A 27,871-nucleotide genomic window follows, 5' to 3' on the forward strand; every position below is an offset into this window, starting at 1 on the left:
AAAAAGTATTTATTTCTGGAGAACAATCTGAAAAACAGCTCAACTGAAAAAGTGGTGAACAACCCCTTTAAACACCTGTGTACAGCAATAATAACCAGCAGGTGTCACCAAACAACAACCTATTCGCACTGTGCTATTAAAAGACAACAAAAATATTTTGTGCAACATTCTTTCTACTTTCTTTTTGGCCATGTGTGCACAAAAAGAAATCCCCTTAATTAGGTAAGTGTGGGTAGGGTGAAGGGGCAGCAGCTCCAAGACACGCTGCTATGAGGACCACTGCTTACAAACACCAACCACTGATGCCCAATGAGCATTTCCTTTGCTAGTTCATGGAATTTTTTTTCCAAAGACATTTCTGTGTGCACTATAACTTGTTTTGTGTTTAAAATGTGTGTTTGTGTTTTTTATGCCTTTAAATATATTACGTATAACATAAAAAACTAAACTAAACTAAACTTAAATATGCTTTTCTTATTGTAAATAATTCAAAAAAAGAAATATGAACTCTGCCCATTTCTAAACAATAAACCTATGAATGAGAAGTGAAAAGGAAAAAAAAAGCCAAGCCAATACAAATGAATAAAATTCAATTTATTTTGAACTATCTTTAAAAAAGTCCAGTTGCAGTAACAAAGATTATTGCTTTGAATTTGCAGTACATTGTACATTGCAGTATTGTATATGGCCCAGTGATAAGAAACTCTTTATAGTGTTGCAACTTCCTTATCTCACGTGAGCGACAACTTCATGGGAATTTCTATATGATTTTATTGTTGAAAAGATTCCCCATAATGAGAGTGGGTGCCACAAATGGACTTCCACACTGCACATATAGAAGAACTAGATCTGCATTTAATTTATAGTACTCCAAACTATAAAGAGTGCAGAGCAGATCAAAGAGCAGACAGTTCATACATTTACTTTGCTGAGGGTTCCTAAGTATGTCAGTGTGTAACGGTATTTTACAGCAGCTGTAGCTCACCGAAATCCTGTGCCCTGGAGCTGATTCTCTGAGGTTAGCCCCACTTTACAGCCCTCTCCTTATATCCATGAGCAAAGGACATGTGAAACTTAAAGAGTTAATTATCAGAGGCTAAAGAGTAAGAAGTTCTGCATTCCCCTGCATCATATTCCTGTGGACTGACATCCATTATAATAAAAGATGTATAAAAAAACCTGACAATCCATTCAGGCTTTAGGAAAATATTGCTAAAACACAGGCCCAAGTAGGCAAAAGATAATCTGGGCCAAAGAGACCTTCCGGTGGCAGAACAATCAGTCTGCAATATTTACATATTTTACAAAGAAAAAAAAAAAAAACTTCAAACCAGCTTTGAGAAAATTAAAATAATTTCTGTTCTACAAATAGTTTTTTTTTCATTTAGCAAAATATACATTTGTCTTGTTCTTGTGCACTGTTGTCTTCAAATTTCAGTTTTACATGTTTTTAAGAGCCGAAATTTACATAAAAATATAAGATAAAAAAAATAGGAAAGAAGGAAAAAAAAAAAACACATTTCCAGACAGGCGAAATACAATCTCCCCTCTCCCTCTGCAAAATCATTTAGTACCGAGGATTCTCCGCATCTTACCAAAACAAAATACCATGAATATTTCGGAAATGTCTCCCTGATTTCTAATTTGGACAAAACACAAATCTAATAAAGAAGGATTAAAAAAAAAAAAAAAGAAATAAATAAATTCCTAGGTGAAGGTTGTGCAGGAGGCACCAGTTACTGTGCAGGAACACAAGGTGAGGTACAGCCATCTGATATTCAGAGAGGGGAGGAACAGAATCGTGCAAGAGATGCTTCCACACTCAAGCCTAGGAGAAGAAACACAGGCTCACGTTAATCGCATGACATTCAGTCGCCTAAACTTCGGACACTTATCTACAGAGCTTACAAGAACATCTTTGCTAGTGTACATATAAGCAAAATATCACAGACTCTAAGGAGTGAAAGAGGATCTGAAGCTATGTATCAGGTAGGAGAAAGGCACATAATATGTACCGGTTGGCTTGTATCTGCCATAAACCCTATGAATCTATAAGTAACAGGATGGAAATGATATCTAATGACAAATGATATCTAACATGTGCACTTACATTAGCCACCTCTGGTCCACTCTCATCCAGGTTGTGTATATAAATTGTGATTAAAGAAAAATCCATTTTTTCATAGTCTTTTTTTTGTCTAGGATACTGCTTTTTCATATTCTTGAACTACACTAGAACAGTTGATTACTACAGGTTCTAGAATGATTTTTTAAAGGGACATTGCTAGTTAAGCTTGAGACATGCTACACAGTACAGGTCACAATTTAACAAGCTAACAATTGCGTTTTATGCAGAAGATGGCAAAGGAATGGAGTTTAAGCCAGAGATGGTGATTCTTAAAATGTCTGCCATCCTCACTGCTTCACACACATTTTATAACAGTTCCCAATCTCTGGTCTAAACATATTTCAGAATGCCCGCATGTTAAGAAAGTCCCATCGGACACATATGAAAAGGCGAATTTTGAATATATGTAATACATGACTTGTGTTGTACCTGTCTTATTGACAGCTTTGTTCATTAATGACCACATAAATATCTATTTCTTTCCCACAAGAGTGATCTGCCACCTGAAGTTACCTGCACATTTCCCTGTGTATCTGGAAGCTAGGTTGATATCACAGAGACTTTTTAAAACATAGGGCTTTTCCCCCCTCTGGGAACTTTGTACAGACAGCTGCGGCTTGGAGAATAGGCAAAAGCATTGACTTGTTTTTGTAATCAAGGGCAGATATAGTTGGAAATCAAGGGGCTCATAGCAAGTGTAAAAGGCTTTGAAAATGAAAGCTAATTTTATTCTAAGGATGGCATTTGATTGGCCTATTATAAACATGTTTATTGTGCACAGCCTATCTATTTACCAAGTTTTTTTTTATATTACATTGTTCATTTAACAAGAAGTCAAGCTAATAACTGCCATATTGGGCTACCTGGAAGCTATTCCTTGCAGAAACCTCCTCATATGGAAACTACCCCCATGATCCATTGCCTGCCTTATAGTCCATCACCCTCTCTGAGTTTGCCCTCAACCCCCTCATCCCTTTTGGAACTAACTTTTGTTCTTGGGGACATAGAAATGTATGCAAAATACTGCAGGTGTTTGTAGGTATGATTAATATTTATTACTGAAAAAAGATCTAATCACATATACAGTAACTATCACTTTAATATACTTTTTTTTTTAAATGAGATGTTGGGAAGGCAGGTGTCAAGATACTTTAAGCCATATAATTTAATTTCCATAAAAGTCATTGGTCTGTAAAAAGGTAAAACCTTTTGCTTAGCATTTATAAAAGTTAGAAAAAGTGCATGAAAAACTGTAACAATTTTCCTTACTACAGGTATAGGACCTGTTATCCATAATGCTCAGGACCTGGAGTTTTCCGGATCAAGGGTCTTTCTGTAATTTGTATCTTCATACCTTAAGTCTACTAGAAAATCATTTAAACATTATATTAACCCAATAGGCTGCTTTTGCTTCCAATAAGGATTAATTATAGTTTGGATCAGGTACAAGGTATTGTTTTATTATTACAGAGTAAAAGGAAATCAATTTTAAAAATTTGGATTGTTTGGATAATGGAGACTAGGGGAGATGGCCATCCCGTAATTCGGAGCTTTCTGGAACAACTATTCTAGTTCACATACAGTATTCCCAACATTCCATCCACAGTCTTTTTTACATACACATTTTCACAATTCTGTCTAAAATCTATCACACATATTCTCACAATTTCTTTTAGAACTTTAAGCAGTAGTATTTGTGCTATATACAACAATATTTATAACTGTGATTCTGACTCTTTAAAAAAGAAACATGTCTATAACAAAAATGTCTACACTTTTAAATACTTAATAACATTACTGCCAAAAATGCAAAGCCTATGCCATGTATTTAGAGCCTATTAGGGACCCTGCTAGCTAGATAAGTTTCCAAAAGTAAGCCCCAAGTCTTGGCTCAAAGTAAGAGCACAAAGAACACATTTGGATTCTGATCCCATAACAGCCTGCTAGAGACATCTAAAGCATCACAGTGTAGCCAATAGTGAATCACAAACTCTCATTAAAAAGCAGACTTTTTCATCATCTTCCTACATTACTTTTCAATGTTTAGGAAATGTATTCTAAAGAATAGTAGTTGACTTTAATATTAGGCACCTGCTCAGAGCCTTAGAAAAAATTATGTTTTCTATTAATTGTCAAGATATCTCTAACATAAGAGTAGTCCATATTTACGTTATTACTTAAATTGTATCATTATCATTTGCACCACCTTGTAAATTGTGGCTTTATTATGTAGCCTTTGTGCTTTGCTTTTATTTAGCTGGGAGGGGCTGTGAAGGCAGGTTTTTTAAGCATGATACTTGGCAACAAGTGGGTGCCCTAAGGTACACGGCTGACATTAATCTGCCTAGTTGTGTCCTATCTATAACCATGTGCCAGGACTTCCTAATTTGTCATAAGAATAACTTGTATTTTTATAAATATAGCTATGTGACTGAAAATAGCAAATCAGTTCAAAAGCCTACAGCTACAAATGTGAGCTAAAGTTTGGCAAAGTATATTTGGAACTGAATTAGTAAAAGGAACCCTTTTTTTTACTTCTCCTGCACATCCTAACCCAGGCAGCAATGTTGACATAATGGATTTTACCCCATACCTCTGCAGTGACTTGCTGTTTCAGTGGTAGCCGTTGGTAAAAGCAGTGGCAATCAGAGGGCCCTAAAAAAACCATATTTTATTTGTTAACACAAAAGCAAGTTTTCTGATTATTTTAATCCAAAAAGTCGGACCTAACTAGATTAGATTCCACGATTGGACCTTATTTATTAATAAAAAAAAATCACAATTTAATCGGATCAGGGACAAACGAAAAAAATCTAGTGAGATTCTAATTTTTGTCCGAAACAGTAAGATTTTCGTGCTAATTCCAGCACAGTCCACAGAAACTTCTAAATAGGATAGGTATACCAATTAAAAGCAACTGGATGGCCTTCTGGTAAAAAGGATTTATTGCAGCAGACTGCGGATAGGATTCACCTAACGCATTTCAGGAACAACTCCCTATGATTAAGGAAGTTATTCCCGAAACGTGCTAGGTGAATCCTATCCAGTCTGCTGCAATAAATCCTTTTTTACCAGAAGGCTGCCCAGTTCCTTTTAATTGATATATGATTACAGTGGGTAAGCTGAGGACTGAGCACCTGGCCTTGGGAGCTGCTTTCAATGAAAAGGGCAAATAGTATAGGGACCTCTCCCATTGACTTATATACAACCTTGGTAGGTCTTGATATGCCAGATTTTCGGATTCACACTTTTTCCATCCTCGGGGTACAATAAATCTCGAAAAATTTTATTTTTTTTCCACTAAAAATTCAGATTTTATATTAAATAAAAACCTAATATTTTGAGTTGTTGGCATTCAGACTTTAACAAATAACCCCTAGTTATTGTAATTTACAAAAGAGGAAAAACAAGTGTGCAGATTTCATGATTCACCTATAGTCTGCATAGTTGCTATACTAGTCACAAAACAGAAGTGTCCAGAAGTAACAGAAGTATCCAGGCTCACTTACCCCAAGACTGTGTCCAAAGCCTGTGCTGGGTGCTGGGCTTGCGGCACTGATATAGCTGCTAACTGCTGATTCTTGATTGGCTGCTCCATAAAGTTCTGCCATTGGCCCTGGGCTGCTTGTTCCAAGAAACCCCCCTGTGCGGGTTGGAGTGGAGCCTTGTTTATAAAGTAAGAGAACAGATCTTACAGAGCGCCCCCTACACTCAGCCTTTTTCCCATGGATAACTCATAGTAGCGACCTTCACTGTACAATTGGTCAATGTAAAATCTAACTTTATTTTTTTTGGTGTATATAGTAGGAATTCTTTTCAACACAAACTCCATGTATTAATTCAGGCAGCTGTGGCAAATGATCTCTCATGGCCCTGTGCAGAAAATACATACATAAATCTGAGGCTGAATAATTCTGAATAATGTAACAGTATTAATGCTGAGGAAACATACTTGTAAAAAGGGAATGAAGTGGTAAACAGCATGCATACTTTTCAAGACTACTCCTGCCCTTATATCGAAGGCATTATTCTTTCAGTACTTGCAAAAACCCTGGAAAACACAAGACACTACCCCCAAACTATTAATAATGAGACTATTGTTACCTCTCACCACTGCTGCAGCAGCTGCTGCTACGGGACCATATGCAGTCAGGGGGATAGCTGGAAAATAAAATCCGATGTAAATGTCGAGGGAGAAGCAACAGTAATTATCAAATAATATCAGCAAAATCTTGACTTTACTCAAGGTGGGCCCTTAAAAAGGCAGTATACATTTTTTTCATTTTTTGCATCAATCCAGTGGAACTATATAGGGGTCAACGCATCATTATTTACATCCTGCACTGTTTTCCTTAACCTATATAATAGTATTAGCTGATTAAAACTAAGGTTCACTTGCTGCCATGTTACGCCCTTCCTTATCTACTCTACTGATCTACTACTCCTGTAGTGTTATATTAGCCTTATAAGCATGTGAGAAGTGAAGTGGATATATGGCTGTAGGATGCATGAAATGGGGATTGGAGTTTGGACTTCAGCCAACGAAATGCAGATGCACACCTGGTCCCTCTTTCGACGTTCACGGTGCATGGAACATAGGAGGACGGCACCTCCAACAAATGGTACAGAAATAGAATTAATCCAGCACACGTATCTGCTCAAGGGTTATTGCCCGTGTTTAATGTCAAACCAAACAGGTTACAACGTTTCGGGGGCGTACCCCTTCGTCCCCACCTGACGAAGGGGTACGCCCCCGAAACGTTGTAACCTGTTTGGCTTGACATTAAACACGGGTAATAACCCTTGAGCAGATACTTGTGCTGGATTAATTCTATTTCTGTACCACTGATTGGAGTTTGGAAACACGTTTTCTTTCAAATATATATTTCCTTTTTTTTGTTTTACTATTTGCCTATAGTATCCCTGAGTATTACAAGTTATAAGATGTGTTCCGACATGCTGTTAATGCATGTAAATATGCAGTATTATTATATTATATATGAAACTGGGCAGCTGGCAATCCCATTAAACTAGTTTCTAATGCAAAGTTGCGCTCAATGTGACAAATAACAGAAATTTCACATATGAAAAGATTCTTAGCATAAAGACTTGTTCACGCTAAGAATGAATCCCAGAGGTCATACATGGACATAATTTGGTTGGGTGGTAGGCTAGAATTCAGCCTTAAGGTGGGCATACACTGGACATTAAAACAAGCAGGTCTTTACATGTATGACCAGCTTCATTGGGCCAATTTTGAAGGATCATTCTTTGATTTCATACGATAACAGGCAGTGTTTTAAGACTAAATATCTCTCTGTTGGTGCGTTATCATAGCTCATGGATATGTGCTGGCAGATCCAGAACTTTGCTCAGTTCTGTTGTTCAGTAAAATTGATGTAGATGAATGGCAAGAATGTTGTAGAAATCAATGTTATCATTTTGTGTCTGGATCTTCTGGTTCATCTAAAAAATTAACTGGTAACTATGGTCCCACAACAGATAATCATTGATTATGGGAAATATAGACTGAAAGGAAAACATAAAATCCGTGAAAATAATCCTAAGTAATACTGGTATGGGACCTGTTATCCAGAATACTCGGGACCTGGGGTTTCCGGGATAACAATCTTTTTGTAATATGGATCTTCATACCTTGAGTCTACTAGAAAATCATGTAAACATTAAATAAACCCAATAGTCTGGTTTTGCTTCCAGTAAGAAGTTATTAAATCTTAGATGGAAATAAGTACAAGATACTGTTTTTTTATTACAGAGAAAAAGGAAATAATTTTCTAAAATTTGGATTATTTGGATGAAATGGAGTCTGTGGGTGATGGCCTTTCTGTAATTCGTAGCTTTCTGGGTAACGGGTTTCCAGATAACGGATCCCATACCTGAACTATAAATTGTGTGTGACTGTCTGAATCAGATTGATCTGGGCTGCTAACTCATAACTCAGATTCAATTAAAAATGTACTCATTATTCATGCAGCACTTGGAACAAAGCTAACTGCTTACTGCCTGCTTTAGGTTAAATAAGTTACAGTCTATGGAAGACTGTTATACTCATCACAATAGGTGGATCCGACACCAATGTCAGTCTGACTACAGTTGGACTAAACTGTGTAATATGACAGAGGCAGCCTGTGGACTTCTGATGACATTCCCTATCATGGTCGGTGAGATGTAACCCACGGATTACAGGTGTGCCTTTAATGTTACAACTAGAAATAAACTCAGAATGCCATGTGCTCTGTCTAAGCTGCAACTTTGCTTCTGTGATTTGTTAAATCAGACTTTCGCATTTGTAGTACCTGTATAAGGCAACTCTGCATCTGTATCTAAATTGTCTGTTCTCTTTTATATACCCGTCACCCAAAAAAATAATTCCAAGTCCTATTTTATTATATTAGTCAAGCAAAATGAACTTTAATTACACTGTAAATTATTTGAATCTTGTTTCCTTCCGTCTGGGAATTCATAATTAAAGCAAGCAGGCAGAAGCCATTTGGTAGACACTGTTATTATGACAAATCTTGACTTCCATTGTGAAGTGATGCACTGTGGGATTTGCAGTCACTCATACATGTATATTTATTTCTGTAAGAATAGTCATAAATAGAGGGAGCATGATATTCGATAAAGCTTCACTTTGTGCTACATGATAAATCATGCCCTTATATAGCGTGTACAGCCACACGGCAAGAAAAATAGTCCATGGAGCAACAGAGTATGTGCTGTATAAATAAAAAGTATGTTTTATTTATCTCTTTAAAAAAAGTCATGAACAGGAAAAGTTATTGAAGATCAGAGTGTTTATGCACCTTTTCTACATAAGCCCAACTGAATGAGTTCATGTCAACATAGGGGGTATATTTCTTTACTCCTTTTTTTCTTTATTTCTCTAACTTTTCATCATTACACATCCCCTTTACAACAATAATACTATTTTTTTTTAAGGTTTATTTCATGTTTTCAGCACAGAAACATTTGTGCACCACAAACGTATTACGCATCACTATAGGCACAAAGAAATAACAGATAATAATTTTGCCCATCTCAAGGAAACCGCATGGACCAAATACTATTTAGTGTATGAAATAGTGCAGAGATTTGACTGCTGGGTTTAAAATTTCTCTCATAGTACAGGAAGAGTCCAGCTTACAGTTACCCACTCTGATCAGCGGAGATCTGACAGATGCAGTCCCTTGAAATCGGTTCACTAGAGGGAAAGGCGGGTAGTTGCGCCAACGTATCCAGTTATGATCTCCTCCTTTATGAGGTTTATGAAATTAATGGGACTGACCTGTGAGTTCTGGGAGGACTGGGGCGCCCGGGAGAGGGGTTCTCTCTACACGAAACTCTAAAACGAAATGTGAAACAGCTTAGGAATAGCTGGATACCCAGCCCACAGGGGCATTTGTCAGTGAGCGAGCAGGGACAACCTGATCATTGCCACCCAACATTAAAAATGAAAGGATAATAAAATACCACTGACATTCCAAACCCAACACTGAACCCAAAGACTGATGTTTCTTTTATATACATTAAGGTCAAATAATCAAACAAGAGCTGTGGCTCTCTAAATGCATGCAGGACATGGAGCATATGAACGTAGGAGTCACAAACTTACCTGGGAACTGATAAGTATATCCAGGTGCAATGCCTGTGTAGCTGCGACTGGCATATGTAGCAGCCTGAAATCCCGGGTATCCTGGCAATGAAAAAAATAAAAATAAAAAAGGTGTGTAAGATAAAAAATTAATTATCAAAAACAAAAACTATACTGTCTCAGCAGAGATGATTAATAAGGCTCAATCATATTTATTGTGTCTTAAAATTGAAAAAACTTAAATTGTGCAGATGAGGAATTAACAGCAACATCTAGCACACTCAATTCTCAACTGTACAAAAAGCCAAAAGTAGAGTTGCATGTGATCATATATTATTATTATTATTATTATAGACATTAATATATATATATATATATATTTATATATATATATATATATATATATATATATATATATATATATATGTATATATATATATATATATATATATATATATATATATATATATATATATATATATATATATATATATAATACACAAAAGCTATGAATATCCTGTAAATTATATCCTTATAAACGGTGAGTTCTGATGTCATCAGTTATAAACGGTGAGTTCTGATGTCATTTCTGTCACATGACTCACTGAAATTTGTGTATTATAATAAATAAAGTACCCCCAGTTGTAAAATATGAGGATATTAGAAGTTACCTCGGAGTTCCATGACCTGTATAAAACACTCGGCCTTCGGCCTCGTGTTTTTATATGGTCATGAAACTCCTCGGTAACTTATAATATCCTTATATTTTACAAGAGGGGGTACTTTATTCACTATATATATCTCCCCACGAACTCAATAAAACTCGGTAGATATAAATCTGAAACAATTGTATAGAAGAAACAGCCCTCATATTAAAATGCTATAACCAGCTTTAACCAGCAGAGGGAAATGTGTGCTCACAATCATTTACACTAGCAGTTGTGTCAAAATTGTTTTATTGCACTGAAAACCTGCTAGGTTCCAGTTCAATTCAGATGTCATCAGCATCATCTTCATTCTATATTTATATAGCTCCAGCAAGTTATGCAGCGTTTTATGTTCATTTATAACAGAAAGGGGCTGTACGGTAATTTCACAAACAAGGGTTACAGAGTTAAAAACAGGTTCAGAGGTCATTTTTTTTTGGTAACATACTTTTCCACTTGCTTTGCCAATTACTGTGCCAATGACATCATCTGCAAAATTGTCTGTGTAAACTAATTGTATATCTGCCATAGAGTAAAAATAAATCAGCAGAGCTGCACACAGACTGAATTAGTGGAAAGTATCTCATCCTTTCTTTTGTAATTTGAAAACATTTACAATGGACATTGACAAAAAATGGACACACACAAACCACTCAGTTTTATTCTCTAGCAAATTCAAGGTATTTTTTAACTGAAATGCATAAATTACCTAGCATGCCTATGCCCAACATGAAGGCATCCATTCCATATGGCATGACCCGAGATCGGCCTCTCACAGACCCTGTTGGTGACATCACTTCCTTGGGCTGGGCCTTCTTACACTCAACCTGCAAATAAGAAAAGATTGTATCAACACCCACAATTAACACTCTGATACATTTATGTATGGTTTGTCAAGCCTGTGCCCTCACAACACCTCATCCAGATGATGAAACTATCTCCAAACTAACCATGTATTACCTGACAACATATTGACCCTAAACTCCAAAAATAAGTTACAAAAGAACTAGAACCCTACACCTCTATGCTATAAACCTAACTGCCAAATTTAAGGGAAGGTTGCTGCATTCATAAAGCCAAATCCATTGAAATAAGGAGACATGACAAAAAAGAAGGCTGTGTTATCAGTTTACAGCTTAATGCACCTGCCCAAATATACAACAGCCCCCCTGATAAAGATCTGTGCCTCCAGATAAACTCCAGCTCACTTTCAGTCTGCTTTGGATCCTGTGATACATCTGAGCTAAAGGGATACTGTCACAGGAATACATGCTTTTTTCAAAATGCACCAGTTAAAGGAAAACTATACCCCCAAAATGAACACTTAAGCAACAGATAGTTCATATCATATTAAGTGCCATATTAAAGAATCTTACCAAACTGGAATATATATTTTAGTAAATATTGCCCTTTTACATCTCTTGCCTTGAGCCACCATTTTGTGATGGTCTGTGTGCTGCCTCAGAGATCACCTGACCAGAAATACTACAACACTAACTGTAACAGGAAGAAGTGAGGAAGCAAAAGACACAACTCTGTCTGTTAATTGGCTCATGTGACCTAACATGTATAGTTTGTTGGTATGTTTGTGAGTACAGTGAATCCTACGATCCCTGGGGGCGGCCCTTATTTTTTAAAATGGCAATTTTCTATTTATGATTACCCAATGGCACATACTACTAGAAAAGTTTATTATTATGAAAATGGTTTATTTACACGAAGCAGGATTTTACATATGAGCTGTTTTATGCAATATCTTTTTATAGAGACCTACATTTTTGGGGGGTATAGTTTTCCTTTAATAGTGCTGCTCCAGCAAAATTCTGAACTGAAATCCGTTTTTTAAAAGAACAAACTTATTTTTTTACATTTAATTTTGAAATAAGCATGGGGTTAGACATATTGTCAGTTTCCCAGGAGGTCTCAGGTCATGTGACTTGTGCTCTGATAAAACTTCAGTTCCTCTTTAGGGTCTGGCCACACGAGCAGATTCGGGGAGATTAGGCGACAAATCTCCTCTTTCTCGGGGCAACAATCTCCCCAAACTGCCTTCCCCCCTGCCCTCCGCCGGCTAAAATAAAAATCGCCTGCGGCAATGCACGCGCGAGGTGACTTCAGAAAAAAAGTGCCACGTGTGCATTGCCGCAGGCGAATTCTATTTTAGCCAGCGGATGGCAGGGTGAAGGCAGTTTGGGGAGATTGTTGCTCCTAAGAAGAGATTTGTCACTGGGGTGACTAATCTCCCCGAATCTGTTCGTGTGGCCAGACCCTTACTGCTACACTGCAAATTGGAGTGATATCACCCCCTCTCCCTTCCCTCCCCAGCACCCTATCAACAGAACAATGGGAAGCTAACTAGATAGCAGCTGACACCTCTGCTGAATGATTTGTTTGCATTGCTAAAATTAGCCCCACCTAGTGGTAGACATGAGAATAGCACCAAAGCAGGAAAAACCCCTGCTTTTTTACTGCATGGGTGCTATTTTCATGTCTATCACTCTGTGTCGCTAGCAAACACAACCATGTCATGGTATACAATGGGAAGGGGTGAAACAATAGCTGTCTCACAGCAGTTCCATCCTGAAGTGTTGGCTCCTTTTCAAAGCTCAGCATCAGGCACAATGCACACCAATATTATTGTTGGTTCAAGAATAAAATTTTAAATACGGTAGCAGAGTGAGTTATTTGTTATGTAAACAGTGTAATTTAAAAATAAAAAGTAAACCATAAAAATCATGACAGAATCCCATAATCACCCAACACATAGGAGGATATTTATCAAAGCTCGAATTTTAGAGCGTTGAGAGCTTTTTGAGACCTCAAATAAACTCACAGCTCAACGTTTGTGAAAAAACTCAAATGTAAAAACTTAAATCAGTGTAGTCGGGTGAAAAACTCGAATGCTCAAATTGATCGCGTTTTTGAGTGAAAACCACAGAAAAAAACTCAAACGTCATGAAGGCTATAAAACATCTTCAAATGGTTCAAGGGACCTCTGCCATTGACTTCTTCATGACCGCGACAGGTTTTTAGATTGTATATTTTCAGATTTAAGCTATTTCCAGCTTCTGGGTATAATAAATCTCGAAAGAAAAAATTAAAACTTTTTAGAGTTTATTTTTAAAACCGAAAATTTGAGTTTTGACTGAAAATTACCCTCAAAAACTCAAATTTCTCATGTAAAAAACAACTCATCCTTTGATAAATAACCCCCATAATATATTGAAGAAAAGTTAAGTTACATCTGTCAAGCAACACTACAGAACAAGCCCAGATTTGTGTGAGTGAGTTTTAGAAAATCAAGAGGCCTTTTCCTTAAGTCTATTAATTTAGAAGCAAACATCTATTATACAGTATAATACTAATAAAGACTAAATCATATGGCCTTTAGGATTGAAGAACGAAATGCCTCTACCTCTTTTTGACTGATAGAACCTGGCTAACGGGCTTGGGAAAGGGACAGGGGACTGAGAGTCTCACCCATTGGGCACATTAAGAGCAGGGATGGCTGTGTCACATTCAGTAACCAGGCTACCTGGTGATGATTGCTAACCAGGACTTGGTCAGCCCCATGCTGTAAGCAGAGCAAGGCCTTATCTGTTTCACATAACTTTCATTATTCACCAAACCTGGACAACAAGAAAATGTGCTGATTTTCCCAAATTTTTCCCCACAAAGTTGACCTAACTTCGATCCATGAATTTACCTAATTTATAAAAAAATAAGGTAAACAAAAGTCGGTGCTGCTCAAATTGTATGACTTTTCCGAGTTGTCGCCTGATAACCTCAACCTTTTTGGATTATCGTATGAAAACCAGCGCAGATCACCATATCAAGAAACATCTTCAAATTGTAAATGGAACATCTGCCAATGACTTCTACATGACTTCAACAGGTTTTAGTTGGAGTATTTTCTGATTTGGATTTTTAGTAGCTTCTGGGTATAATAATTCTCGAGTTTTTCCTCTAAAAATTCAAGTTTTCCCAGTAAAAAAAAACCATAAAAAAAACAAGGCTTCATAAAGACCCGTAAATTTTCCACTTCGAAGTGCAGAGCCCTGTGGTTACCCCAATGGTACATTGCATTTAGCAATGTTGTATTCATGAGAGGCAGGCAAAAGGAGGAACACAGGCATCCCCCTCCCACCCCCTAACTTGGATAGGGCTGGCCTGCGCCCCTGCTGCTGTGGTCTACATATTGTGCAAATTTTTTTTTTTTAACCAAAGGGAGGTGTAGCCGACCACCAGACCATGGGAAGAAGTGCTTGCTGAATGAGCACTAAACTGCATACTCTTTGGTAAATTACTCCTATAGACTTAAAACATTGCTCAGCTTCTGTGTCTGTATGTTAATGATGGCTTTTATTTATACACAGGTGAGTATGCAGTCCCTGCAGTATTACGGTGAGGATTTATTTACTAATAGTGTAAAGTATTAAAACATGTCTTTGTCATAAACAGAGACAGACTGTTTCTTTACAGTGGGCCTTTGTGCATGCTGTTAACACGGGACAAAAGTTTGCACTGATTCACGAGCAGCTGTTGTTAGAATTAGCATCAATAAAGAGTTGCGCATGTGTATTCAGACAGCCTGCCACATCACATTGTACTCTACATTGTTAGGGTTCACACACAGTAGCTATTAACACAGCAACACAGGGCCAAGACCAGAATTTAACCAATGACAAGCAGGTGCCTCAGAAAAAGGGAGGCCAAACCAAACCTTTTCTTTACATTTATCCCAGGGATCCCCAACCTGTAGTCCTCTAATTGTGACCGTACTACAAGTATCAGCATTTACCAGTAGCTTAAGTAGGGAATAATGATCCAGACCCTTGTGATAGATAAACTTGCTTTGGAGCAAACTGCATCATTAGATAGCAAAATGTTATTAAGCAAAATAAGATATATCAATAGGGTTTCCATTTCACCCCCCTTACAAGTCTTTACACATGCATAAACAGTATGCCGTGACGTCATTCATGTTTCCCTCACCATTTTATTGTTGATCTCATGGAAGTGTATATCACAAACTTTCTCCACAATATCCTCTCCTTCAAAAGTCACAAACCCGAACCCTGCAGTAGAAAACAAAGCTAAGAATACGTAGAAAGGAGGTGTGGGTTATGCCTAGCAAGCTTCACTGTAATGGAGAAAGCAGGGTGGTGAGAATCCAGAGGTGCAAAGTATAAATTTTTCTCTAGAATTTGAGTATTTTGTGCAATGCAAAGTGCTAAGACCAGGGAGCAATGTAATACTGTTTACTTTCATGCTTGAACCAGGAGCATTAAGGGCTGGTGGATTAAGAAGGTAGCCAAAAGGAGTTTTAAATAAAAGTGATAAGTAAAGCCTAATTATCAAGCTTATTATGTCAATTTCCAGGCATAGCTGAAATCTGGTTAGGTTACCTGAAGTATAGGTTGCCAAGTTAGCAGTGTACTGTTTACAGACTAGCATTCATGTTCTATACTAGTCACATCCTTAACACACTCACATAATAAAATATTTACAAGGAATATGAAATGTCAATGTATAAATATAGGGTTCTGAAGCTCTCTGATCTCTCTCTGCTATAATCTCTAATTCAAATACTCACCTCTGTGCCTGTTTGTTGTTTTATCAAACATTAACATGGCATCATCCACCTGTTCAAAACACAAGATGAGATAGGTTTAAAGGGTTGGTAGGAATATTCATGTCATGTTTTTATTTAATTATTGACCATGCCCTGCCATGATAGTAAATACATGTGAATTAATACTGAAAAAAGGAGAGTACATCACTACGAAGTTTAAAGGGGTGGTTCACCTTTTAAGTTTGTTATAGAATGGCCAGTTCAGTTTTTCCAATTGGTTATCTGCCTTTTGCTTCTGACTATTTCCAGCTTTCTTTTATATAAATCACTGCATGGTTGCTAGGGTAATTTGAAACCTAGCAACCAGATTGCTAAACCTGCAAACTTGAGAGATGCTGAATAAAAAGTTAAAAATGTAAAAACCACAAATAATAAAAAATAATTGCAAATTGTCTCAGAATATCACTATCTACACCATTGATCCCCAACCAGTAGCTAATGAGCAACATGTTGCTCACCAACACCTTGGATGTTGCTCTCACTGGCCTCAAAGCAGGTGCTTATTTTTGAATTCCAGGCTTGGAACAAAGTTTAAATTGCATAAAAACGAAGTATACTGCCAAGTAGAGTCGCCTGTAGGCTGCCAGTCCACTTAGGGGCTACCACATGGCCAATCACAGCCCTTATTTGGCACCGCAAGGGACTTTTTCATGTTTGTGTTGCTCCCCAACTTTTTACATTTTCATGTGGCTCACGGGTAAAAAAGGTTGGGGCCCCCTGCTCTACACCATACTACAAGTTAACTCAAAGGTGAACAACCCCTTTAAAGGCACCCAGGTATGGGGAAGTACTATGTAACATAATAAGATGGTGGATTTTATACAGGCAGATTATTCTGAACGTGTTTTATGTTTTATTCTTAGAACAGCATGTTGGTCATGGGGCTTTAATGCTCAACATAGGAAAAGCCATAGCTCCACCCTCCACCCTGTTCCTTGGTTTCAGGGGGCATGGTAGTAAACCCAGGAGGGGGGCTGGGTAAGAGGGCTGAAAAGTGTGCGAAAACTTTAGGGCAGAGACACACGCTGCTATTTCAGAGATTAGTCACCCACAAGGAAAACTTTGGGCGACTACAGAAAGCCGAAGCGATCCAAGTGCCATCCTGCTGGCAATTTACATTCTAGCTGGCGGGCAGGCAGTTCGGGGAGCTTAGTCGTCTGAAGAAGAAGTGATTTGTCGCTGGGCGACTAATCTCCTGAAATAGCAGTGTGTGTCTCTGCCCTTAAGATTCAGGTATTTATTGTATAGCAGGAATAACTAGGGCAATGGGATCCTGAATCAGTAATATAGCATGATGCATGTATGATGTGTACAAATTGGGAAAAGTCCAGAGACTAGTATACAATGGGGAAATAAAAATTAATATGATATGGGGGGCACACTAATCACAGAAACAAAGGGAGAAAGATGTTAACTGTGTTCTATATTTTACACTGCCAGACAGTTCCACAGGCAGGCTTTCAGAGATATACATTTGCTCTTTGGGTCAAAGAGTTTTTTTCTTTTTTTTTTTGCTTTTCAAACAAAACCGTTTGGTTCCCTGGAGAATCAGAGGCTCTGGGAGCCCTGTCCTGTTACTATGACTGCAGCTTAGTATGTCCTGAGCCGCAGGGGAGAGGGACACAGGCAAAAGCCTTTGTGTGCAACTGAAAAGATTGGGGGGAGGGGTAAAGGCCCCACCAGATATCAAGGGGGAAAGTGAGAGGGAAAGAGAGATAGAGTAACAAAGAGTTACGTGAGACAATATACATACAAATATAGAGACAGTACACACATAGACATATATATTTATTTCTTTTAATACTTGAAACCGGCAGAAGGTTTTTTTTTGTTTTTTTAATATAGGTTTAACAGATAATCTATTTACCGAAATGAATGTGCTGAGCCTGTGCAGGTGACATATTTTCTACCATGCTTATATGCAGTAAAGTGTGCTTCTGTCATCTCAGTTTAGTGTTTGAAACCCCCTCCCCTAAATGTGCCAGATAATCTACAGCTGCTTGAAAAAGAAATCCGAGTCATCCAGTGATCTGTCCAACCTCCTAATTAAATGGGGATCTAATCGTCTTATAACGAGAAATCTCTATGAGGGGTCTTATTTGGGAAAGGTTCACCCTCAGGTGCCATGGGAAGGTTGGTAAACCCTGTATTAATCTGATTAGCAGTGCACTTCACATGGCGGATTTATAGTTCTGGTTTTATTCTTATCCCATAAAAGACTTGAGCCATTCCTGCAAAATCCCCAATACTAACCTTAAGTGGCAGCTTTTCTCATTTTGGTTCGGACACTTCAAACATATTTTCCTAATAATGGTCCTTTTTTTTTACAATGTGACCAACCTAATGCCGATGAGATGTGTCCTTGAAACTAGAGCAGACTGTTTCTCTTCTTCACTACAAAGCATGATCTAATGAACTGCCTCTCCCTTGTGTCTATTGTTATCTGCACTGTGTGAGCTTGTATATTCGGTTTCTATATTGCCCTACCATGCCAGCTATCAGACTTACCTTCCCAAACTGCTCAAAATATTGTTTCACATCTTCAACTGTTGTATTCACTGACAAGCCCCCTACAAAAATCTTCTTTGTCCGTGTTACCATCTGTAATTGATATACAGCCTTATATTAGTAAGAACTGAAATTGTTAGTGAAGCTAGCAGAAGATATAATAATTAGATATAATATTGGTACCATTTAGTAAACCACCTAAACAGGATCATTAATATTATCTAATGAAAATAAGTCTTATACTAGGTTCCACCAGCAGCCTCTGATTACCAAGACACTAATCTTCCTTGCACTGACACCAGGCACCTTCTGTCAACAAACTACTTAAAGGAATTAACCCAGTTATGCAGGTGTCTTCAATGCATGGTGCTGATTTACCCATTAGTTGCTGGTTTTAATCAACAGCTATATAATATTTCCATTACCCCCATCTAACCAGTGTCAGATTAAGTCTTTATAGGAACATCTTGTTCACTAGCCTTTACTACTGAACACATTTCTTTCCATTTTCTATCCAGGTACTCACCTTGGGTTGAGCTCTCCGAGGAAATGCTACTTTTGGGTCAATCTGAAAGATATAATATCAGCTACATATCAAATTGATGTATTCATTACAATAAAACCTGTAAATGAATAGGTGATCGAAGAAAAACAATACACGTCATTGCTACAAAAAAAATATTGTGCTTTGGTTACAGGCTTACAGACAGAAAAAAAAGTTCCTATGGAATTGCACAAATATTCTGTAGAAATTATAATGTCAATCTGTAATTTAACATAAAGGTCTTTAGAAGCATTTTAGAATTTTGGTTGCTGCACATGGGCAGACTGCATAGTGCACTGTGCATGATCTAAAAGGGAATGGACTAGCTGATCTAAGTCGACCACTTGAGTGATTATCACATATGAATGTGTATGCAGTCATCTGCTGACCTCACTGCTTGGGGCTCCCTGTAATCCTATTGTTTGGCCCAACTCCCACATGATTAAATCTGTGCACTTTATCTACAGATCTGATTGTGGTGGCCAGGATGAACAACCAAATCTGTATTGTGTGATTAGCATAAGGTAATACAAATGAATACATTTGAGTGGCTTGCAGATACTCCCTCCGTGGTCTTCTTGTTTAACGTAATACATGAAGATGGAAAGCATCAGAGCAGCAGGGCATCAAGCACAAGTTACACACAAGAATTTTTATGCCTACAACTCCCAACGACCTTCCTTCCAACATGTGTAAAGCATGTAGTTGTAATTCTACAACTCTCAGCATCCCTAATACTGCTGTAGAATAAGACAAATTATATACTACTTTGGGACATCTAGATGATGCTGACTTAAAACTTCTAGAGAAGTGCTGATTGTATGTGCCTAAACTAGAATTTCCAGAATCTTCAAACCTGCTGCCAAATAGTTGCTGCAAGAGTACCACTATCAGCGAACCTTGTAGCCACACAGATGTTGGAACTACAACTTCATTCATATGCGAACTTGCTGCACTTTAGCTGTTTTAGAATTAAAACGTTTGGCATTCACACACAGCAGTCCTTTATGTGTTGTAAAACTGCAACTCCCTGCATCCTAAAGCCTGTGACCTGAAATCAGTGCTAATGAATATCTGTCAGCATCCAGTTATTTCTGAAACACAAGTTACAGTATTCTAGCAGGTTTTTTATGCTGACAAATCCTTAAAGAACCAAATGTATGTATCTAATGTTGGCGAAATAAAACCTTAAAAACGAAGTAAATATGGGGCAAAAACGGTTGACATTAGCACACCAAGCATCCAAGTGAAGAAACACTCATCGTGCTCTGCATTTTAAAATAAGGATGATTTATGAGAGGGTTGACACTGTCACAACAGGCAATACTGCTGGGTGTGGCTATTGTCTACAGGCTGTATAATAAAATAAAGAGAATAGTTATAAAAGTTCTTAGTATTGGAGACAGAAAAATCCTTCCACTGATTTGTTAACGTTATGTTAATTAGAGATCCATAAGTCCTATTTAGAAGTACCTCAATATTATCTTATTTAATATATGTGCTTCACTACCAGGCTAAGGTGTCACTGGTGAAATATAGAGTCACACACATTTGGCTAACACCATAGGCTGCCTTGAACAAAAACGCACTGGGAAAGGTTTGAATTTCTGGGCATCAGTGGAGAGAAATGGAAACGGGAGATAGGTTATCCAAACAATACCCCTTTGTCGTGCATTCCTCTGTGCTATGTCAGCAAAGGCCAGGAAGATGCTATTAACAGAGAAACCTGCAGCTCAGCTCTGGGCAGGGGGGAAGAGCACCAATTTCACATTATGAAACACTATCACTATTGTTGCTAGCAAATGGCAAAGAAAAGTGCAGCACAAGCACCTGTGCTAGGGAATAACCGAGCCGCAGAGCAAGAAGAACCATTAAGTCAGACACCAACGAGATGTGAGGAAAAGATTACATATTCCTAATGTACAATTTGATAAATGCAAACAGTAGAAAAAAACACTTTAAGAAGAAACCAGTGATTTATTAATCACGGGAGTAGTGACAGATACTGAAGGAATACATGACATTTCACACATCACAATTCTCAACAGTATGAGCCTTGAATCAGTATTCTTCGTATATTTGCTTATCAAGTTGCCTAAGCAAGCACACCACAATCGCTCTCAACAACTCCAGGAGTAAAAAAGCTGATCATCCACAGCTCTAATATAAGCAGCAAACACACCCAATCAGACATATATAAATGGGCAAGCATTGCCAGACTTGCAAGAAAAAAATGACCCTTCAGAGAGACAATTTCTCATATCCTGTGAGCTGATTCTATCACATCCAAGCAGCAACCCACCTTTCGATGTTTCATACCAACGAAGAACTCGCCCAGACTATCTGGCACATCCCATAAGAGAGAGCTCCATCCACATCTTTGTAACCCAACCAACCAATTGCTCCACATCAGCGAGTATTTAACCCACCCTCCTCCCATCAATATGAACAAAAGTAAAAAGAAGCACTCATTCAATCTGCCCGTGGGTCCCTACAGTATTCAAATGTTCTTTGTACGAAAAACACATTTCTCCCCTCCCTGGCAACAAAAGCAAGTTTGCATCCACAAGGACCAGGAGAAAGCAGTCTGTGCAGCTCTCTTCCCCTCCCCCACACCTGCAGGGACTCAGTCTCGAGAGCCTCTAAGCTCACTCTGACAAATAAAAGGCCACCGACCAGGACACAGCCATAAAATGAAAGAAAAGTCTGGCATTTTACCGGATGGTTTATAAGCTCATAGTTGAGTGTTTTAAAATGAGCACTGACCCAGCCAACAACTGGATTACAAACAGAGATTTACTGGATAACTATGACAGGCATGTCAAAGGTGTGGGCCTCGGCTATTGTTTAACTGCAGCTCTGCCAGCTGAGGATGATGGGAGCCTATTCAGTTTCACTACCATCCTAAATAAATTCCACAACTGCATGCTTTAGCTTGTTAGTTAACATATACAGTATATATATACTATCCCCCAAGGCTAGCCAGGATAACCCAAAAAACTGATGGATAGAACTCCTTAGATTCCAGTTTTTCTAGCACTCTGGATTCCATGCTGTGCTGAGAGTAATGCACATGCCTGAGGCGCTTAATGGATTAACCTAAATCCATGCCCACAGTTTGCACTTTTTAAACAAAAAAACCCACAGCAACCCACAATTGACTAGCATTTCCTTGCAGCTGCAAATAAAAATGTACTTTAAACACAGCTTGAGACCCAATTTTGCACACCAATCCATCCATGCCCAACCTGAGGCCCTCCTCCAACTGAAGGTCCATACACCAGCCGATCAACTGATCCTAAACTGCTGATTCCACTTACAGCCTGTCTGAGGATGTTGGTCGGAGAAGCAACAGATTATTCTTTCACAATCTCTATATCTGACTGTTTATATCTGTAACAGTGTAAATATGGCAGTATCTTTAAGCCATCCATATTTATTCTGCTATTCCATAAACATTTAGAGCTCTTTTCCCAAACGTATTAACGTATTAATTAACGTATTAATAAGAATGCATAAGAAAATAAATGCATAAGAAAATAAACCTTCACTGTGCCTGCTGCAATTTTTAATTTGTGTGTATATTTTCTACTGCAACATATAGCTAGGATGTACCGAAGGTATCAAACACAGTTATTATCTTTTCTGTAGAGCAATCTAGTTTAGGTGACTGTATCCCAAAGGACACTGATTTGCTTCAGGCTACAAAGAACTGACAAGGGAATCATTACATCAGCTAAAAGAGCCACTACCTTTTTCTCCATTGCACACACTTATTTAAACACACAACTCAATGTTTCTGACAAAATCATTATATATTATGGCCTGTTCCAAAAAATTGATAAAGTGCTAAATTAAATAGAGGTAGAAATGTATTTGCAAAACCTTAAAGTCTTACAGTATATAATCTCTTGATGTAACTGGCTGAGGATGCTGGGATTTTACCAACAGGGGATTAGGGTCCGATCCAGCAAATCTGTTCTCTATTAAGCTGTAAATGTAGTTTCCTCATTGTGCTGTCCTTCTAACAGCCTGGACTTCTGTATATGACCAGATTTGGGCAGCTATTAAGTACAGTGTTTTATTTAATGTCAGGTTAAATCAAGATAATCTAAAATAAATGTAAAACTCTCTTCTCACTTGTCTGCTATTGAAATATATTATTTTAAGGTTTGTGCCTACGTCTTACAAAGAATCACACAACCTTAGATAAAAATAGGGGAAAAAAGACTTCCAAAAGTCATGCTTTTGATGTCTTTCAAGTTATAAAAATATTGGCATCACTACTGGGGCTACACCACAGCCATACCAGTATATGCCAGTATCCCATACTATCCCCTAATTGTTTACTTTTTTAATGCTGTGCTGCTAATTTGTACTCTTTTGGCAATACAACAGTTAAATAACAACCAATAAGCAGCTTATACACTAATCTATTATTCTGCTTGTCCATTTGATCAAGCAAACATGTTCCATCAAATCTACAACTTTATTGAAACTTCACAAAAGTGTTAAAGGCTAATCTGGGTAGATTACCAATTAATTAATTTTTAATATCTAAATTAATCATCTTGCCTACCCCTTTTATGCTTTACCTTTTTGCTAAGGTAAAATGTAATTTATATTTTGTAATTCCTTTTTCTAGATATGCAGCATTAGGACCTAGCGTGCACTCATTCTCACAAAAACATGCTTGGAAACCACAATTTTTCGACTTTTTATTTCTGTCCCGGGAATTACAAGGTTATGTCCCTCATGAAAGAGCCCACTAAATACAAACAAATTCATCTCTTACCGTCTTTGAGTCCAGCTCATGTCGTGATTGAGCCAAAACTTTGTCCACTCCTGCTTGGTCCATGAAAGTTACGAATCCAAAACCCCTATAGAAAAATTAAAAGGATTAGTGCTACAAAAAAGTACAAAGTCTTTTCAAGCTTGATTAGAATCAAAAGTAATCTGTCTCACCTTGATCTTTTGGTCAATGGATCTCTCATGACAAGACACTCTTTTACATCCCCAAAATGACTAAAGTACTCCCGCAGGCCCTCTACAAAAAAAGAAGGAGCCAATCACAAATAATGTATACAAAAACCTAAAACATCATTCTCAGAAAAGAAAAAAAATATGAAGGTATAAGTTGGAGGTGAGGTATAAGATACAAATTATATAGAAAAAAGAGGAAACAAAAGTGTACACGTAATCACGCTTCCAGTGAATTTGCTCACCTTGTGTTGTCTGCCAGCTCAGTCCCCCAATGAACATTTTGCTGCAAAAGCAACAATAGCAAGCAATGAACAGATGGAACCATACATACACATTTAACCACTTAGTAATCACCAGACACATTGCCCTCTACAGACTACATGTGAACTAAAGATGTTTCATTTTGTACTGAATATACTACGGATGAAATACATTTTACACAAGGTATGGCAATGCAGGAAGCGCCCATTTTTTAAAACCATACATTTCACTTTAAAAAGGTTAGAAATGCCCTTGTAATACGATTATTAGACATGGTCATTCGGTGACAAGTTTCCTAACTACTCATCCTTCGCTACGAATGCATTTCCTGTACATGGGAATAATAACAAATGTTGCGGACTGGTTCTTCAAAAGTAAAATTTACATTTGGAGTAGAGATACTTTCAGAAAATGTGATATTTGCTCCAGTTATTTCAGGATGCAGGAGTGGACTGCCATTTTGTACAGCTATCTGTACTAATTGTGAATCAGAAAAATACCAGCTTTGATGCTATGCTCTGATAAACATTTAGCCCTTTTAAACCACTATATACGTAAACATGTATGACTGACCCATGGATTAAACAGTAGATACATACAGACATACAAACAGATAGACAGATACAGGATGCACTACATATAAGCCCCCAGTACGCAGAGAGGAATCATAAGAAACACCTTATGTAATTCAAAAATAATAATGATGGGGCAAAAAAGTTCACGCCAAATAGATATTTGAAAACTGGTTACGATGTATGACAAAAACAGTGTGTGTGCTGAGAGCACAGCGAGCTTTGCAAGTTACTTCTGAAAGCATGCAATTTTTACCTTTTTTTAATAATATGGACATTCCGGTCCTACTGAGTGAAATATGATTTAAAAATAGTACTGCAATGAAATGTTGCACACGTTAAGCTAGGTTTGTTCAACATGCAGCCCTCTTGCAGTTACTAATACAATTTTCAGCATCAATTAACACAGGGATGTCTGTGACCTTCCAGCTATTTAGATTTAACCTTAGCCTCCCTGATTTCCCTGCTCGTTGCATGCTGGAAGTGAACAACAGGCAATAGCCTACACAGAGTTGCCAGTGGATACAAAAGGATTCTGGGAGCTGTAGTTTAACTCCAGCAAGGGGGGCCTCAACGGGACAGGTCAGATGCAAGTGTAAGTAGGCTAAAAATGTAGGACTATGTAACAATGACTAACATGCCAGAAAGAATAGAAAACCAAATAGTGATACGATATTTTAAAAGTGAATGCAATGAATGAAAAAGCTTATTGCCGAGTAAACAAATAAAAGAATGAGTAAAACAGCATCAAGATGTGATGGTTGTGTACCAGATGAGCATCCATGCCTTTCTTGTACAAATAGCAGTGGGTCACGGCCCATATACACTTCTGATCATTGTTTTATATATATATATATATATATATATATATATATATATATATATATATATATATATATATATATATATATATATATATATATGCCAGGAGATGAGAATACAATGAAAGTGGTTATTAAATAGCCAGTGGCAGGTCATATTTGCTTAAGAGAGAAGGCAGTGGGAATAGTGAAGTTTATTGGCCACATGAAAGTGGGACTGAAGCCTGAGTGTGTGGCTGTAAGCAGAAGAACATAAAGTTTGCCACGAGTTGTGACTCCAGGAGCAGCAATCCCTTCCCTCTCAGTGAGACACACGTACACTATCACCCCCCCCCCCATATCCACACGTACTCCCCTCGTGCCCCCCAGGTAACAATGCACCGCTGCTGCCTCAATTCTCTCCTCACTGCCCGTGGAACAATGAGGGCTGTCTTTAAATTTGCCCCATCAGCCTCACACTTAGCGTTTAGTCACTTGGAGCAGCCTGGGATGCTCGGGTACCTCCCCCTTCTGCCTCGGCCATTGGAACCGCTGTTGCCAGGGAGAGGAGTTTGATAGCAATAGAGCTGTTTGCTCCCAATTACCAGGGATCGTGCGCGGAGTCCGGGGGCGACAGTCCGGGCTGGGGCGCTTCTGTCTCCATTCGGTCTCTGGCGACTCCTGAGATCGGAGGCAGCTCCCGGGACAAGAGGATTGGAAGGGGCGGCGAGGCCACGCCCACTCGGGGAGGGCTCTCGGTGCTTATCCTCACAAATACCGCCCCAGAGAGCTCTATCCCCGCCCAGTCTGTTAGAGGCCCCGCCTCGGCACCTGCCCGGCCCCCCACAGAGAAAAGCTTGCCACCGACTGTCCCTAAAGCCGCTGGATATTAAGTGGGGGTTGGGGAGGAGACGTAGCTGCTGTGGTAGCACAGCCTGGAAATGCTTAGTAATAGCACAGAGCGCATTTATGATCCGGTTGAATTAAGGAGGATTAAATGGACTCACTACCAGTGCTGCAGTAGTACAGATTCCAATTAATGTTCGCCAACCCCCCCCCAATTTTCCCAAAAAGGAGAGTAATATTAATCATAGACAGTACATCTCTCTAATCATGTCTAATGGGTTTTCGTGTTTTTAGACCAGCAGTTGGCAGTTTTATCTCAGGAGCTACCATGCTGATTGGGCTGTGCCACAGGCCTGCACATAGGCATATCATGGGAAACGATGCCACAAGTAGGGTTGCCCACCTTTTCTGGAAAAAAATACCGGCCTTCCCATATATTTATCTTTTTTTTTCCTATTAATAACAATGGGATCAACCATACTTTTTACTGGCCAGGTGGCAACCCTAGCCACAAGTGCTCATAGAATGGTGCCTGTTGGAGGTTATTTGTGCTTCTGAAATGCCTGTTCTGAATCTAAGGCCTTCGCACAGTATTAATATATTCATAGATAATACTGTATTTAAACGCCAGCATATCTGTGATTCTGAAGAAAATCAGGAGGCATAATGCCAACATTACTTTCCAACTCTTGCCACTCTTGGACAGCTTAATGCCGGACTGGCCATCTGTGAGTTCTGGCAAATGCCAGAGGGGCTGCCATAAGATGCCATAGAAAGTCACTATTTAGTGAGCTGGTGGGGAGCTGATTGGGCCTCTGTGTACCTGAAAAGCCAGGGCTTATTTTGACTCTCAATCCAGACCTCGCTTAATGGACCTTGATATCAATTATTCTGGATAAAAAAAAATCCCATTGGACAAGGACCACAGCGAGTCATCATTGTCTTCCTCTCCCACTAGGCCCATACGACACTGATCACCATCTTGGGGGTAAAATGACCAGATCCGTGCAATTTGGACCAGACAGGAAAAGTGTGCTTGTTTGTCAACTGTATGCCCAGTTTAAATATGGATTCCATCTAGTGTATTGAGATTATTATCAGTAGGGATGCACCGAACCCAGGATTCCGTTCGGGATTCGGCCAGGATTCAGCCTTTTTCAGCAGAATTCGGATTTGGCCGAATCCTTCTGAATTTGTATATGCAAATCAGGGATGGGGATGGAAATTGCGTGACTTTTTGTCACAAAACAAGGAAGTAAAAAATGTTTCCCC

General features: G+C 38.4%; 1 protein-coding gene across 5 annotated transcripts; it reads right to left on the reverse strand.

Moving 5' to 3' along the window:
* Nucleotides 1–573: 573 nt before the first annotated feature.
* Nucleotides 574–26,509, reverse strand: msi1.L (musashi RNA binding protein 1 L homeolog). 5 transcript variants are annotated; one of them, XM_018229936.2, is made up of 15 exons: nt 26,359–26,508; nt 24,363–24,403; nt 24,103–24,184; nt 23,933–24,017; nt 19,120–19,161; nt 18,594–18,686; nt 16,047–16,095; nt 15,446–15,528; nt 11,160–11,277; nt 9,765–9,845; nt 9,438–9,494; nt 6,233–6,289; nt 5,638–5,792; nt 4,722–4,783; nt 574–1,828 (listed from the first exon to the last, which is right to left on the reverse strand). In XM_018229936.2, the coding sequence occupies exons 1-14, from the start codon at nt 26,415–26,417 to the stop codon at nt 4,742–4,744; spliced, it is 1,044 nt and encodes a 347-aa protein (XP_018085425.1). In that variant the 5' UTR covers nt 26,418–26,508; the 3' UTR covers nt 574–1,828; nt 4,722–4,741.
* Nucleotides 26,510–27,871: the final 1,362 nt, after the last annotated feature.

Source organism: Xenopus laevis, chromosome 1L (genome assembly GCF_017654675.1).
Source record: "Xenopus laevis strain J_2021 chromosome 1L, Xenopus_laevis_v10.1, whole genome shotgun sequence".
NCBI classification, from domain to species: Eukaryota; Metazoa; Chordata; class Amphibia; order Anura; family Pipidae; genus Xenopus; species Xenopus laevis.

What these genes read in the sequence shown, in the direction of transcription:
- msi1.L (XM_018229936.2), bottom strand. Translation starts at nt 26,417, where the DNA reads ATGGAGACAGAAGCGCCCCAGCCCGGACTGTCGCCCCCGGACTCCGCG. An exon ending in CCATTGACCAAAAGATCAAG is followed by an intron (nt 24,018 to 24,102) that starts GTGAGACAGATT and finishes ATTTTTCTATAG; the next exon opens with GGGTTTTGGATTCGTAACTT. An exon ending in ATGAGATCAACAATAAAATG is followed by an intron (nt 11,278 to 15,445) that starts GTGAGGGAAACA and finishes TCTTATTTGCAG; the next exon opens with GTTGAGTGTAAGAAGGCCCA.